At 40.1% G+C, this 17,013-nt stretch overlaps 1 protein-coding gene across 1 annotated transcript; it reads right to left on the bottom strand.

The window, feature by feature from the left end:
• Positions 1-387: 387 nt before the first annotated feature.
• On the bottom strand, positions 388-8,967 carry SPCS3 (signal peptidase complex subunit 3). The gene is made up of 5 exons (XM_045813441.2): positions 8,681-8,967; positions 7,049-7,122; positions 5,008-5,084; positions 1,541-1,656; positions 388-769 (listed from the first exon to the last, which is right to left on the bottom strand). The coding sequence occupies exons 1-5, from the start codon at positions 8,821-8,823 to the stop codon at positions 637-639; spliced, it is 543 nt and encodes a 180-aa protein (XP_045669397.1). The 5' UTR covers positions 8,824-8,967; the 3' UTR covers positions 388-636.
• Positions 8,968-17,013: the final 8,046 nt, after the last annotated feature.

Below are 17,013 nucleotides of genomic sequence, written 5' to 3'. Positions count from 1 at the left end.
GTTGACTTAAGAGACTTTTAAATGAGTTAGAATGATTTACAGCTTATAAAGAGGTATTTAGTCTTTAAGTGGAGAAAGTTGCTAGTCACCTGTAAGAAAAACAAGCATAATGGGGCATTCCTAAGACAAATGGAATAAAATTCCATCACTTTTGGCTATTTTGTAAACCAAGTGTCTTATGAATAACCATTTTAATTTGTCCAGTAATGAGACATACCCTAAAAGAGAATGTCCATTTCTGAATCATATCTAATGTGAACTTGCATGAATGCAAGGAATACAACACAGTTCTTATAACTCCACAGGCACCTACAAGTTTTAACTCTTCATGCTCACTGTATATGCCATAAGGAAGCATGGACATATAGGGAATACCTCAAACATAAATTGTTTTACAAATCTTTATTATGTAGTTGTCTTATTTTTATAATACTCCACTCTGGTGGCTTTTTGTGTGTTTTGTTTGTAAAATTAAGTTTAAGTAGCACATTAACCTTTCCCTTCAAATATGCCTTTTATGTTGGTTCTTACACCCCAGCCCCCAAAAAGTAACAACCAAATGAAGATGCAAGGGAAGAGAAGAACGAGATATGATTCATTAAGTATAAAAATACGTTGTTTCAAATTCAGAATAATTTAATAACTCTTCGTTATTTCATATGTATCTGGAAATGGGACAGATACGTGACCTGATCCTGTCACAAGAGGTAGAATTCCAGCATTTGGTACAACGTTCCAAGATAGGGTTAAAGTGACATTCCTGTTTCCCCTATAAAAAGACAGAATAAACATGTTTATTAGATGTCAGCAGAAACATTTTTAGTTCAATAAAAACATTATCAGAGCTATGGGCCAAAAAGCTTAAATGAGTAAAACAGAGAGAATACCTGAAGAGATCTGAGCTAGATATCAGAAGGCAAGAATCTGAAATCGAATTCTCTCATTATCTGGACTGTCAACAAATCCCCATCTCTCATGACCGGCAATTTTTCATCCGCACAACCAGATGTTTGGTTACAACAGTTCTCCCCTAAATTCCTTTCCAGGGTTTACTCAAAGAGCTTATGAGCTAAAATGACCCCAAACCTCAGTTATTCTCATTCCTTCGCTGTGCATAAAAGGAAATGGAGGTTCAGAGAAGTTAAGCACAGCCGGAATGCTCAGCGTCAGCATCCAGACAGATGCACTACTTCTTCCCAATGGGCTCCCTGACAACTTCGTCTCCCATTCTAAGAGTCTCTTCTTGCCGACGGCAGTCCTGTCCTACCTCCAGGTGGGCAAGCCCAGGCCCCCTGCGCACGTCACAGTGCCAACAGCGAAGGGCCTTTCTCATTTCACTTATTTGCAAGAGAACTGAGTGCTCATCTTAGACCCATGTCTATGGCAGTGTTTCTACCCAATCTTCCAGTTCAGATCTGTATTTCTTCTCTCTTAACTTTCCTTTTTCCCCTCTAATCACTTTCTTTAAAACAAAAACTACATTATATCATTCTCTCCCCCACATTTAATTACATGTAAAGAATGACAAAGAATTGCTCACTTGAGGCCATTTCCATCGTCAAAGAAAAAATATTTTGTTTTCATATCTTTCAACAGCAGCTTTGGATTATCACCTCGCAGAACAATCTTGTCCCAAAGGACAACTTGGTTCAGAGCCTACATTAAAATGAAAATTAATTAGACAACTCATCAAAAATTGCATCTTTGTCACTTCAAATTAAAAGCAGTGCTATGCAAATAGTTTAATTTACATTAATGAATACAACTTTTGAGGGAATTGCTAAAATCCTAAAGCATACAAAATAAGAACACGTGGATAGATACAAGAAGTTGAACTTTTCTGGGACAAAAGATTATTTCCCTAAAGGAAATCACTACTTTTGCTAAAGAACCTGTATTACTTAGGGCCTTCAAAGCTTACCCCAAGATTTTGGACCCATGTGCACTCCACAGTGAGGCGCGTGGAGAAACAAAAGGGATTAGAATCCCCAGAAGGAAAGAAAGCATTCTCCTAAATCCCTTTTCCCTGTAAAATATCTGAGACCCCAGCGCACTGTGGACTCTATACAGTGTCAGGGAAACTGAGACAACCATTCCTGTTCCATCACACTGTTGATACAGGTCTCTGCTGCCAGATGAGGTCATGAATATTTATGTATCTCCAAGATCTTTAAATTATCAAGGAATCACCAAGGAAATGAAGCCTTCTAAAGATTTTTTCCTTTACATTAATCATAAACACATCATTGTTTTATTATAGAACATTCTAGAAGTCAATTCTTTTAATCCGCTATTTTGACATATCAAAAACAAGTTCTGTTTGGAAAATGAGGGGCATTAAATGCAGAGAAAACACATTTGTGACCACTATTAATCCCAAGAAATCTGTTCTTATTAAGCTATCATCCATTATTATTAGCCTGTGAGGCCAATTGCTCAGCGTGTAGTGACTACATTCACTGAGCAGGAATGTGGACGTTATTTCTAAGAAGGTTCAAATCTTCACCAGAAAGCCTCTAACACTGAACAGAAACATCAAGACTGCAGAACATATAATCTAACATATGCCAAAGTGAAATGACTTTTTATGTACATTTATTCATTCACTAAAGCAATGATCTGTCAAGTTACAAGTTGTATTTACTTACTAGTGACACTGGGGTAAACCAGAATTATGAATATAATTTAGAACCCTGTCGCCAAGGTGACATAGTAATCTAGATAATTTGTTGAGACTTATAGACTGGAATGTGTGTATAGTCATTACTCTTACCTTCAGAAAAGCTTTTTCTATATGTTCTTTTTAACATTTTGTTGATTCTCAAGGGCAGGAATCAAAACTTATTCAACCCAATAATCCTAGTACCTAACGAAATATTTGGCACAAAAGGCATGCTGAAAATAAATGTAAAATGAACTGAAGTACTAAAAATTCCAGCTAATTAATCAAACCAATCAACAGATGAAGCGGATTAATTTTTCATCCCTTGAAAGTGAATACAGTTCAAATAGAACACAGAAGTGGACTCATCTCTAACTACAAATTACCTTCAGACTATGCTGATAAAAACATGAGGGTGACGTAGGTAAAAACAACACAGAAGCACATTTTAATTCCCTGGATTTTACCTTCGTATTTTAATTCATTTATCACAATCATTCACTTAACACTTTCAAGGGATTTCTGTTTCAGCGACATTCTGTATAAATATCTCAGCCCTTACTCTCATCTGCAACAAAAGCTCTAAATCAGACTGGACCAATAAATTTCAATCACAAATTAATAATTTTAAGTGTTTAGCAGTTTTTAGTTTAGTAGCTTTTAATGACAAAACTTCTGATAAACTCTAGTTTATGATTCAAAAGACTACTTCTAAGTCCTGAAATTGGTGAATCCCATACAACTCCAAAGCAAAGGAAATTATTTCTCAATAGATGGAGATGTTAATTGTAGATATATGGCTTAGTAAGACGATCAAAACAGCTTGTATCAAAAGAAAAATACAAATATTTAGGATTCAAAAGTTCGTTCTTTACAGTTTTTGATTACATATATCGGTAATGAGAGTTGTAAACACAGGTCACAGATTTGATTCAAATATCTTGCTGTCTTTTCTCCAATCAAAGCTATGGAAAGAATACTTTAGCTTAAGGAATCCTACACCCACGCAGCAACTCCACATCCTCATTTCTTAGTACCTCATAATTCAACAACAACCCTTCTGATCTAATCATTGGAAATGGTCTCCAAAGATTTCTGAGCACAAATTATTTTGAGCACACACTCCAAAACACAATTTTTATTTACAAATGTGCGTAGTACACATTACTAATACCATCAGATGATATATCATCACTGATAGTGAATATAAATTTGCATTTCAAATAATATTTTTGACCAATGTTGAATTTTCTCAACCAACTTTTTATTAGACCTTTCCAGGTTCGAGTTTTTCTTTTCTTTTTATTTTATTTTTTTTACAGATTTTATTTATTTATTTGACAGAGAGAGAGAGACAGCCAGTGAGAGAGGGAACACAAGCAGGAGGAGTGAGAGAGGAAGAAGCAGGCTCCCAGCAGAGCCGGGAGCCTGATGTGGGGCTCGATCCCAGGACCCTGGGATCACGCCCTGAGCCAAAGGCAGACTCTTAACGACTGAGCCACCCAGGCGCCCCAAGGTTCTCTCTTTTTCTAATCCATTAATGTGGCTCAGCAGCTCCAAAGAGGAACACGCACATCAGCTCTGCCGAGTTCCTGTTGCTTACATGTGGTTGAACCATTTGCATTATTTTCAATGTGTAATGTCTTTGCAGGAATCTTTTAAAGCCATGTTTCCAATTTTGTGAGGATTCACTTATTTAAAACTAGGTAACATCACCCACTGAACTGAATTACACTGCACAACTTTACAAAATGCCGAACTTGAATGAATAAATGCATGCAGCATGGTCAACCTTGTGCCCTGCAGAATTCCTCCTCTTCCCCCAGAGAATCTGCATGTGTTGGAGACATGTGACCATCTGACCATGGGACTGAGTGTATTCATGTCAGTCCATATTGCAAGTATTCATAAAGTTTAACTTCTTTCCCTTTTATTTTAAACATATATAGCTAGACTCCTCGTTTCCAGTATGACATGTCAGGAGCTTGGAAGCTGCCACTCCACCTTAACATCAAGTAAAAAGCCAACGAACTGAAAAACTGGCAACTCTTGCTACCTCTGTAAGAGAAGAAATAATAGCTCTTAATGATTTTCCTATATACCTACGGATTACCGCACATCCATCCCATTCTGGGGACAATACTAGAGCGCTACAGAAACAGAAAAAAACAGAGGCTACCAACCAAAGGAGATGTTTTCTTAGCAGTCACCTCTCTGTAGGCTTGTGATTTTTACCAAACAACTCATGTTGGATATTCTGAATATATAAGATTTATATCCTTTCATAAAGAATGAGATTTTAAAGATCTATTAAAATACATACACACACACATATATATACTTACATTATTTTTTGTTGAATATTCTGCTGATAAATAAAGAAACAACTGCTTAACATTCCAATCAAATATATTCTCTAGATGTAAACAAATTAAGGAATATACAAATCATAAAGCAGCATACAACTTTTAAACCAATCTTATTAATTATCCACAGCAATACCTACACTAAAATAGAAAAACAAAAAGAGAGGTGGCCCAGAAACATACTGAGACACTAATTTAATAAAAATATATAAAAGACAAATAATATTATAAAATCCAGCTCATTTAAAAAAAAAAAGGTATCAATGAGATTATTAGCATCATCCCCTGCTCCTCTAACCACGATTTAATAAGAAAGTAACAGAGCAATACAAAATTTAGCTTTCTGTAACATCAACTAAGTCTAAAAGAAAGAGGATTTAATCATTCAAGCACATTCAATTCCATGGAAGTTCTAAAGTATAGCCAATCATCACAGTTTAAATTTACGGATAGGCAAACATGAACCAGCTCACGTAATTAAACCAAATATAATAAATTGTTCACGTTGCTTTTGGACCTATGCCAGTAGAGATCAAAATGTCTGGCCACGATGTACTTTGTAAGAATATGCAGCTGAACATCAATTTGTTCTCATCAGCTTACCAGAGTGAAAAAAAAAATTTACAAGGATTAATTACAAGACCAGTGTCACTGCAAAATGAACTGAGTTAGGGTTTGGATTTTATTAAGTATAACATGTAAATGGCTAAGTCACTTTATTACACACATTTACACATACTGATAGCAACTTTCATTATATTCTGCTTTTAGATATGTGTATCTGCTAAGAATCACTATCGTAGAACTGAGAAGTCTAGGATAGCTCTTTATAAAAACAGGTCCAATTTCAAGTTCCAGCAGCAGCATTAAGAAAATCCGACTGCAAATGATGAGACTGAGAATATATAAATACAGTAGTTGAGATGTCAGGAAATTTCACTGTAATTCTCCAGATAAAGTTACTACTTTCATAAGAGATCCAAACTAACTCATACTAGATTGTTTTAAAACGACACTGAAGGTTTAAAAGCAGACACACCAAGTTTCCCATAGGACTCTTCTGACAGTTAAACTCTATTTCCTAAAAAAAAAAAAAAAAAGTGCCTAGAGAACTAATTTCTAGTCTACTTCTAAACCCAACACTTTATTTCTAAAAAATTAAGTTAAAGTAATTTCATGGCAGTAAAGAGCCGTATCAGGTAAACTCCCCGAGTCGGTTATCTGCTTCAACTGTTCTGACAGTTGCTTTACAGAAGTTCGGACAGTGCAATCACCATACCCAATTTTAATCCTGAGGTCTTCAAAAGGCAGATGTGATCATACTGGAGGTGGCAGGGAACAACACTGCCAAGATATTAATCTAAGACCCTAAAAGATTAAATTGGCCAAAATGGATAGTTATCAAATGGTGGAAACGCAAGATAAAAAAGATTAAACCATCCTCATTTTAAAGTAACTCTTTTAAATGTTAAGATTTCTCTCTTATTATAAAAGCACTTATAAAAAAAAAAACTATGATGGCAAAATTCTAATGTGGTTCACCAATAATTGTTTTGATAACGACATTCTAAACCTTAATAGATGCCGATTCACTTTTTTGACATATGTTTCTCTCTGCTATTACAATATATGGATATATTACTTGGGATTGTACATGAAATATTCCATCTAGGAAGGCTGAGCACTGGTAACATTTTTCTTTCTATAATCCAAATGACCTGATTTTATTTTTTCTGAAATATAGATTCAAACTCTCTTAAAGCTTCCAATTTATTTAACGTTTCTGTGAAAAATTTAAAGTCGGTTCACAAAATAATAACCAAAGAATCCAGAAATAAATTTTCTCAAGGTGTGAATGAGGAGATATTGAGACTACTTTACTAATGGCAACCTAGATATAGAAACTTCTGAAGTTTGGTTGATTCAAGGGATAGTCAGACCCCCACCCAAAATCACTAAACAATGTGTATATCATTATATCACTACAGAGAAAGCAATAAAATATTTTCTTAAAGGATATCAGCAGTTATATCAAATGTAATGAAGCCCAGATCACTTCTTTCTCTAGGTCCAGTGAAGTCTTCTACATTTTTTCTAAAAATAAAGATAAAAGTTTTACCATCCTTCAAACATAACAGCACACACAATTCACATAGTTCCTTAAAGTGAAACACAGGATCTAGATGGAGGCACAGGTGGAAGGGCAATCCCGCAAAGAAGTAAAAATCAGAGAAACTTGTGTGAAGAGAGGATAAAAATTTTAATCCAATATTTAATTTAATTTAAATATTTAATCCAATATAAAATTAGGTGTGTATCTATGCATATAGCATATGCATAGGTCTGTATGCATATATGCGAATACCTTATAAGAGAATCCCTAGCAAAATGGGAGGCGGGGAGTGTAAAAACTGCTCAAAGGGAGTGTGAACACTTGCTGTAAAGCAATTTGGTAGCAGGTGTAGGAGGTTACAGACGACTACAGGCCGTGAGGGAAAACTAAGATAAGATGATAAGCAGTGCTATTTATTGAGCGCTTACTGTGTGTCTGGGTCAGGTCCAACAATATATTTTTCATAATTATCTCAAATAATCCTCACAACAAGCCTACGAGTTGGGTATTATTTCCATTCTAGACAAAAGGAAATTAAGACCCAGGACGGTAAGAAACTTGCTCAAGATTAATAACAGCTAACAGTGCCTGTGTCTATTTGAATCTAAAAAACAGTATCTAGCAAGCAGCAATAGAGGGGAAAAAAAAAAAAAAAGGAATGGGGGGCATTTGGAAGAAGCACTTCACAACAGAGGTGGCTATTCGATGGCTGGCTTGTCGGCGACTCCGACAAAGAAATCAAGAAAACTAACGTTGACGAATGAGAGTGAACTTGATGCAAGATGGAATAGAGAGAATGTGAGAACCGAGAAAAAAAGCTATGTATCCAAAAAAAAAAAAAAAAGTGTTAACGAACAAAAATTATCAAGGAAAAATAAAACAGGCATTAACGAAATGACAACGTCATTCTGAAATCCCATTTTGGGCATTTTCGCAGATTTCTTCAAGCGGCTGTTAAAAAATACCCGATGCGATTCAGAGAGCTAGGATGTTGAATGCTCTCAGCGCATCCTAACCTCTCTTGCCAACTTCAAAGCAGCTGCGAGTATGTGCCGCCCACCAAACGAGGAAGGACAAGAACTGCAGAGGGCACGTCAAACAGGGCCAAGTCCGGTTATAAATGGCACAGCCGAGCCGCGGGGCCGGCCCCGGAGCCGGGCTAGCCCGCGGCGGACCGGGCGGGCGGGCGGGCGGCGGCGCGGCTCTGCTGTTGTGTTGCTCCCTCATTGGCCAGGCGTGGGCGGGGGAAGTGAGGAACAGGAAGGAAGCAGAGGCACTGGCCTGAGTAACACTCAAAATTAAAATTTAAGGCAAGCCCGGGAACCCGCCGTGGAGGGGTGGGAGTTCGAGGGGAAGCCGAGAAGCCCGCGACGTCCACCGGGGCGTCCGCCCTTGGGGGCGACGGCCGCTCAGGAGCGGTGCCCCCGGGGTGGCGCGGACGCCCTGCCCGCTGCCCCCGGCGCGGCTGCCCGGCCTCGGCGCCCACCCCGGCCCGGTCCCAGCGCCCCGCCCCGCCGGCCGGGCCTCGGCCGCACTCACAGCATGATCCGCGAGACGTGCAGTCGCACCGGGACGCTCCTGTCTTTGAAGGCGGTGGTGATGAAGCAGCCGAAGGTGAGCGCCGCCATCACGCTCAGCGAGAAGGCGAACAAGGAGTTCGCCCGCGACAGCACCGTGTTCATCGCGACCGTCCTCCCCGAGCCCCGTTCCGCACGCACACCGGGGACCCCGTTCCGGCCGCGGACCGGCTCCCTGCGATCCGCGCCGCTTGCACCGCGCGCGTTCCGGGAGCGCGCGCAGCCGCGGCCCCGCCTCCTTTCCGGTCCTCCGACGCGGGCGGGCGCGCGCGCACCCGCCTCCCGGGACACACCCACCCTCACGGCCTATCGCCGCCACCAATCAGGGACGAGAAGGAGGGGCGGGGTTTCTCCACGGAAGACCCGCCCCCTGCCTTCGCTTCCTCTCCAACAGGCCCCTAGGCTTGCCCACCCTTGTTTCTTGGTCCTTGGGTCTGGTGGTCAGCCCTGAGGCTTCTTGCGTGCTAATATTTCATTAATTTGCACTTAAACCCAGCAGCAAGGCAAGGTAGTTTGGAATGTATTCTGAGGCATCGCATTTGGAAGCAGCACTTCACAAAACTCTTGCTCTTTGTCAAATCTGGTCAAAGAACAATTTTTTGGAGAGTATGGGACAGGGAAAAAGAGAGGCCTTCCAGTTCTCCAAAAGCCGTTTGCCTTTACTTTCCACGTCCAACCTTAGTCCAGTTCCTAGTAATGTTTTGCTTTCCAACTGCAGACTGAACCTATTTTATTTTTTTAATTTTTTTTACAGATTTTATTTATTTATTTATTTGACAGAGAGAGAGACAGCCGGTGAGAGAGGGAACACAAGCAGGGGGAGTGGGAGAGGAAGAAGCAGGCTCCCAGCAGAGGAGCCTGATGTGGGGCTTGATCCCAGAATGCCGGGATCATGCCCTGAGCCGAAGGCAGATGCTTAAGGACTGCGCCACCGAGGCGCCCCGAACTTATTTTAAAATTGATGTTACCAATTTTAAATCTTTGCATTTAATGGGGTATTTCCAATAACTAAAAGGATGGCTTCACTGGGTTCTTAGGATCAAGGGAGATAATTACTGTGGAATTGCTACGTAGAATGTAGCAACTGTAGAAAGTTTTTAATTTCTACATTTTCACAGTGTAGAAAAAATTTAAATAAGCGAGTCATCAATACATAATGGCCCTGTGTCTTGGGTTTGCACTCTGGTTCTTCATTCCCAGGCCCTCCTGTCTCAGGCTTGCTTTTTGAATCTGGCCATTCAGTCCACTGTCTTTGGTTCTGTGTGCACTTGACTATTTGCCTGCATGACAAGTTAGCTCATCTGATGACTGCCACCGGCTCCTCATGACATGCCGGACTAGTTATTGAGCATCCTTGAGGGGATATCAGAAATTATACCAGAGACCACTGGTTCCTGAGGATCTCTACCAGATCAAGGGGCCCTTCCATGTTCCATAGACAAATCAAAGACATCCACATTTGCTGGGATTCTTTGAATAGTTTAGGCAGTTAATGTCCAACTTCTTTGCTCACATCACCTAGATGTTATGCTTCCCAGGAAAGTGAAAGGCTGCTAGCGAAGTTTTTGGCATTTTCTTGGTTGAGAACCTAATCACCTTTGCTCTTTCTGGCCTCCTCCGATTCACTCAGAAATGCACTGTTGAAACCATATCTTGTACATGCCATGATAAACATCTGGTCACTGGAGAACCCATGTACGTCCCAGGCATGCTAGTCCCAGCTGAGCAATCAACCTTGAGGTTGGCTTTGGGGAATTACCCTGTTATAATACATTCAGACCACTGAAGCTCTAGGATAAGTAAGATCTGAAAATTCAGACCATGCCTGGTGAGGTTTATTACCTTCCTTAACTCATTTGAGTAATCCTTATTATAGGAAAGTTTCTAGATACCCATTGGCAAACAGAGCCAGCTGTATCTGGAATGGAAATAAAAGGGAAAAATAAGGGAACTATGTAGAAGGGTTACTATAACAGGTCTGAGACTTCTATCCTTAGAAGTACCTGCTTGCAAGATTGGCTGGCATCCTGTCTTTGAAGACAGTGGTAATGAAGCAGCCGAAGGTGAGCTCCACCATCAGGCTCAGCCAGAAGGCAAACAGCAAGTTCACCCGAGACAGCACCATGTTCACAGCCACCGTCTCCCCCGAGCCCCTAGGAATTTGGCTGGTAAACAGTTCCCTACACTGATATAAAACTTTTCCTAAATGATAAAAGTGACTAACTACACCTAAACTGTTTATTGAAACAATGTGGTTTATGCCAAACACCTGCTTTCCTTCTGGAAGTTTGGAATGGCAGAGGGGGACTACATGACCCTTCCCAAGTGAAAACCCTTGGCACTGAGTCTAATGTTTCCTAGGAATTAAGCACATCCTCTGTGACTCCACTGGGAGAGGAGTCTTTGAAGCTTCTGCCTGGTTTCCTCCAGCCTTCTTCCCGTGCATGTATTCCCTTTACTGATATCACCCTGTAATCCTTTTACTGCAATAAACCTTGGTTGTGGGTATGACTCTATACTAAGTCCTGTGAGTCCTTATATAACAAATCACCAAACCTGAGGGGGTCTTGGGGAACCCCAACACAAAGACCATCTCCCATTTCATAAATTTTAATATAAAAATGTCCTTATAGATTTCTACCAAAATCTAAGAAAACTTCTATTCTGTAAGGGAGGGAGTAGTAGGAGTAGGAATTTTTTTTTATCCTAAGTCTTATGAATGGGCCCAGTGTTTTGTTCAGGATGCTGTACTGTTTACACATTTTGACCTATCATGCTTTGCATTTATTCTGCCTTGTCTTCAGATTCTCTTCTCCCCTCTGTTCCCAAGGCCTGTGGCAGGTCCTATTTGTGCTGCTAACTCATGTGGACACATTTCTTTTGGTTCTTGACCTTGCATTACCTACTTAATATTGCTCTTCACAGTTTCCTGCTTTTACACACGTCCACTGCACAGGATGAGAAGATGTTTTCACTACTTATTCTTACTCATTCAGCTGTTCACTGTCTTCATCCACTCATCTGACCTCATGGGGGGAACAAATCAGGCAAAGTCTGTTATCTCAGTCAAGTATATTCTTTGCGTGGATTTATTACTACTTTCGTGCTCCTTATTTATATACGTAAGCTGAACAGAACTTAAAATCAATATATAATAGGGAAGGTTAAAAAACTCTGAGTAATACCAGATATTACTTTTTTTTTCTGAGAATTTTTTTAACTACTGAGAATACCTGAAAAGTTAAAAACCCATATGTGACTCTATTATTCCATCTTAGTAACTTGCAAAAAAGGAAAAGAAAATATCTGAATTCTTCATATCCTTACTTTGAAAGGTCTATTCCGAAGGGGGAAAAAATGTTTCAAGAGAATGTACTAGATTTTAACTCCTGGATACTGGAATATGTTTAAATTTTTTGCACTATTACACTTCTGTGAATCCTTTTATTGGAAGGAAGTAAGAAGTATCATTCAAGTGATGTGAATATCCGACTAAAACTGAAATTCTTGAAGCAGAAATTCTGCTTCTGTGGTTTAATCATGTGTCATTTTGCAAGAGTTAGTCATAAGTGTAGGGTCTTCTAGAGCAAATGGGGAAGCAAAGGACTTGTGACCTGGCCTGAGATCTGTTAACAGATGCCGAGAAAATGATCTTGCCATGTACCCTGATTTTACCACATAGGCAATCAAGACGCATTGCCCCAGTGGTGCTCCCAGGACAGTGGCGATGCAAAAAACAATCAGCATACGAGATGTGAGTTGCACGTGAGCTCTTAAGGTGCCTTTCTGCATGCGTTGCTCATTTGTCTAAGACATGTTTCACTCTAAGTTCCCATAGTTAACAGTTGATAATTTTTCTGACAACTTTACTGGGAAAGATCCCAAGTGATTCCTGACACCAAGTGATTCTTGACACAAAGACCCCTAGAAGAAAGCATTGACTACATCGTATCTTCCTTCTTCTCCCAAACAAGATTTAAAAAAGCAAACCTTTAGCCAATCTATAAATTATGTTTCTTCACTTTCTGCCTTCATTAAGCCTTTGGATATAGAGGTGAATCCAGAGAGGGACGTATGTAACACTTTTATTTCCCTTTGGTTCGAGAGCTTAAACTTAGAATTCTTCTAGAATTATAAGTCTAAAATCGATGGTTTTAAAGTAAGAATTATTGTGTGTAACATCTTTTAAAAGTTACTTAAAAGTTTGGGGAGAGTTGCTGGAATAAAACATATGGATGATGGATATCTGGGAATATACCTTGACCATTGACTTTAATTCTTTCAGAGATAATTCTTGGTTAATCTTTTCTCTCAAGTTGGGTTTTCTAGTCACATAATCTTGACATATTACATGCACTCATTAGGCTTGATTTTCTGATTGTAAGAGAAGAACCCCATGTTGGGGAACTTGTAATAGAGATCGTACTCAGGAGTTGGGCAGGTAAGTGCTAATTAAACAGGTGTGTCCATGCAGACTATAGAATGCTCATGGGTATTCAAGGTAAGACTCCGAGGTACTAAATTGGATAATCAGGCTGAACTTAGAGACAATGGCAGATTTTCAATCCCATCTAAGATGCGGATGAGAATGGGAAGGGAATATTATAATTTGAGGGTCAACATGGCTCAGAAAGTCACTAAGGAGGCTTAAGGAGCAAAGCTGCCACAGCTGGGTCCCAGATTCCAGTTGGGGATCTTTGATTAACTATGCTGCACTCCAGAGCACGGGGTATTGATACTGTTGATAATCTTTCTTACCATGCTCAGGATTGACTAAACAGCTGCAGAATTGAACCTGTAGGTTACAGGAAGGGAGGTGGGAGGGCCATCTGTTATTGCCATAAGACACTTGGAAACAGAGGACCATAGGGAGAAGATATGGGGAGCGGGAGGGTGTCATGATATTAAATGCCTATTTTGATTTTCTGTTTTAAAACAAAATATCCATGATTATATGAGGTCAATGAATCAAATCTCAAAACCTTTTTATAGAAGGATATTTACTAAAAAATTACTAAAAATTAAAATTACTAAAAAATTACTAAAAAATACTCACACAAATAAAGAATGAGTTGTTCTTAACTCAGTTATTCTGTGGCCTTTATCAAATGTTTGAAACTTTTCAATTTATTTGTGAATATAATATTTAAGTTACTCTATAATCATATGGCAAGTACTATCTTAATGCAAGATAATTTTGAAAATTTTCAAGTTCAAATAATTTCCTATTATTAAATTATTCCAACCACTCATTCTGTAGAACGTGGAGCAGCCTGTAGTACATCTTTTCCCATCGATTAAACACATTTGGCCTCTTGCATTATATAATCTACCTATCGTAACGCCAGAATCACACAGGCACTCAAAAAAGGATAGCTATTCGTATTGGCACTGCTAAAAGTTAGTTTTATCTAAACATACATTTTGAAAGTAAAGAATACTTTCTTTCAGTGTCATGGTTATACTTTCTCCCCAAGCTTTTATGTAATAATCACATTTAGATAGAACAGAGCACTGAGTTAACATTGATCAACAACGGATGCCACAGGTGTTACGAAGACGTGAGTGTATGAGACAGAAAGAAGATGTTAGACCAACATTTCAGGGTGGGCTGTAAACTACTTCAGAGATCACCTGTAAATAGAAACCTATTAATTGTTTAATTTATTAGCTATTACCTGAAGTAGAAGAATGACAGAAAGTTTGGGGGAGGGAGGAAGAGTAGAAAATAGAGCACTCATCCTGATTCACGCCCTCCGCAGGAAAGCCATGTATCTAAAAGCTAGATATGAATAGCACTGCCATCTGCAGATACGACATCCAGCTCTCCAGCACCTGGAAAGGCGCCGCTTCCATTGCAATGTGACAGCAGAGACGGATAGAACCCCTCTGGTCCCATTTAGGCACTGAGGGCTCGCGTGACGCCCGAGCAAAAGCCACCGCACAGCCCGGGAAGCTGCCGCTCTCAGATCTGCCATCGCTCCTCTCCAGACCAGGCTGGAGCCCTAAGTGGCTCGGTATTCAAATCTAAGGTCGTGCCAAAGCTCTAAAGCAGATGTCGGATGTAGCAGAAATACTAAATAGCTTATGACAAAAACCTAAGAAGAAAGGAAAGGGTGATCCCCCAACACCGTCCTCCCGCAGCACTTTATGGTGGCTCTAACTCTACCCTTAGAAGTGATCTCTCTGGGCGGAAAAGGTGGTCTCTTTGAACAAGTGAGGCTTACTAGCGTCCTCTTCATGGTACATTTATTTACAGGCCTACTGTGTGTCTAGCATTGTTAACCTTTTCATTTCATTTCTAGGTATGCAATAATGAACAAAAGAATTCTAGTCCCAAAGCTCAGGGCTTACAGCCTAGCGGAGGAGATAGACTTTCAACAATAAATATATGATTCAAAATTGTAGGGCTGTGAAGGCAAAGAAGCCGTTGCTGAGAGAGACCGTAAAAGAGATTGAGGGCTTAGGAAGGCATGTAGGGAATTCTTGCAAGATGCTTTCAACTACAAGAAAAAGACGAGAACCAAAGTGGCTGATGCAGTAAGGTCGTCTCTCCTGTGCCCTAGAGGGCATGTGAGGTAGAGCTTCATGGTGGATGGTTTCAGTGGCCCATCTGGGTCATCAGGAGCTTGGGTTCTCCTTTCTGCTCTGCTGTCCAAAGTATCTGTTTCCTTTTAAGCCTGGGTCTTTTTATGTCATGTTTCAAACAATAGAAACTTATTTTTCTCACACTTCACTGGGATTACTTGCATTTTATTCACATCCAGCATGAGAGAAATAAGCTTCTAGACGAAGTTCTTCCCTTTGGGCTAATGAAGCCACCTTGGTAGAAAACCTGCTAGTTTTCCACCAACATCCCTTTTTTTTTCTCTTTTTAAAGGTTTATTTATTTAATTGACAGAGAGAGAGACAGCCAGCGAGAGAGGGAACACAAGCAGGGGGAGTGGGAGAGGAAGAAGCAGGCTCCCAGTGTAGGAGCCTGATGTGGGGCTCGATCCCAGAACGCCGGGATCACGCCCTGAGCCGAAGGCAGACACTTAACCGCTGTGCCACCCAGGCGCCCCTTCACCAACATCCCTCATCCTCAATTTTTAGCAGGGCTCTTAGCCACCAGGAATGAAGATTACATTTCTCGCGTTTCCTTATAGCTACATATGGCCTTGTGAACAGGTTTTAGCGATGGAATGTAAATGAAGGTAATTTGTGTAATTTCTGGGATATATTCTCACAGGGAGGGAGTGTGCCTTTCCTTGTCCCTTCTTCCTTCCTGCGGCTTGAATGTGAATATGATGGTCGAGCCTCTGCAGCCACGAGCTGGAGGCGTGTTCTGCTACCTGCAGCCCCCAGAAAATACACTCTCCCTAAGTCATTGGCTGGACCGAAGAATGCCATACGCTGATTGACTTATTCTGGTCACTGCTCTTCCCTGAACTAAGGATGTGGTTAAGACTTCCTGAGGTGCAGAGGTTGCACGAAGAAGGGATGAATGAAATCAAGGAGCAGTTAGGAAGGAGGAAAGGGGGAAGGTTGCTGAATGACTGGCCAACAGTGACCACTACTGAAGATGATTGGTTAACCAGGAGAAGAGGGAAGGGTTTAGTAAGACAGAATGAAAGTATGTGTTGAGTCTCTGACCAAGAATTAGCTTGGATGTGGATGTGGTCACAGCACTGAAAGAAAGTCAGTATGCTAAATGAAGGGGGAAAATAACATAAGACAGGGCAGGAGTTGCAAAGCTGTATCCATGCTTGCCTAGGACTGTCCTGGTTTAACTAGAAAAATTGTAATGTATTTCCTTTAACTTTCAAAAATGTCCTGATTTAGATAATAAATTCTAAGAGTATGCTATAAATACAGCCCATTTTAAGGAATTTGGGCTTTATTCTAAATACAATGGGATGCAATCTTCATCGTCATTTTGTCTTAGTGAAGACATCAGGCTTTTACAGTTATTTCAAATTTTATCTTCTAGCTACTCCCTTGTTTGTTCCCCTAGGTCAAGCTAGAAAATTCTTCCTGAGTTAGTTGCCAAGGTTATCTAGCCTCAAAGAACTGATAAAAGGCCATTCCTGCCTCTTCTGAACCACATGACAGTCCCTACAAGATTGCTTCTCTCAAGCTAGATTTCTAATCCAGCAGTACAATTATTATATAAGGAATCTCGCTGTGTTGTTGTAAACTATACTTGTATGGTTTAAGTATTCTTGCTTCTCAAAATAGAACTACCATACAATCTAGCAATTCAAGTTCTGGGTATTTATCCAAAGAAAAGAAAAACACCAATTCAGAGTAGGC

The sequence above is a fragment of the Ursus americanus genome, chromosome 27 (genome assembly GCF_024610735.1).
Source record: "Ursus americanus isolate L20-20 chromosome 27, mUrsAme1.1.p, whole genome shotgun sequence".
NCBI lineage: Eukaryota > Metazoa > Chordata > Mammalia > Carnivora > Ursidae > Ursus > Ursus americanus.
This window is presented reverse-complemented; position numbering and strand designations above follow the sequence as displayed.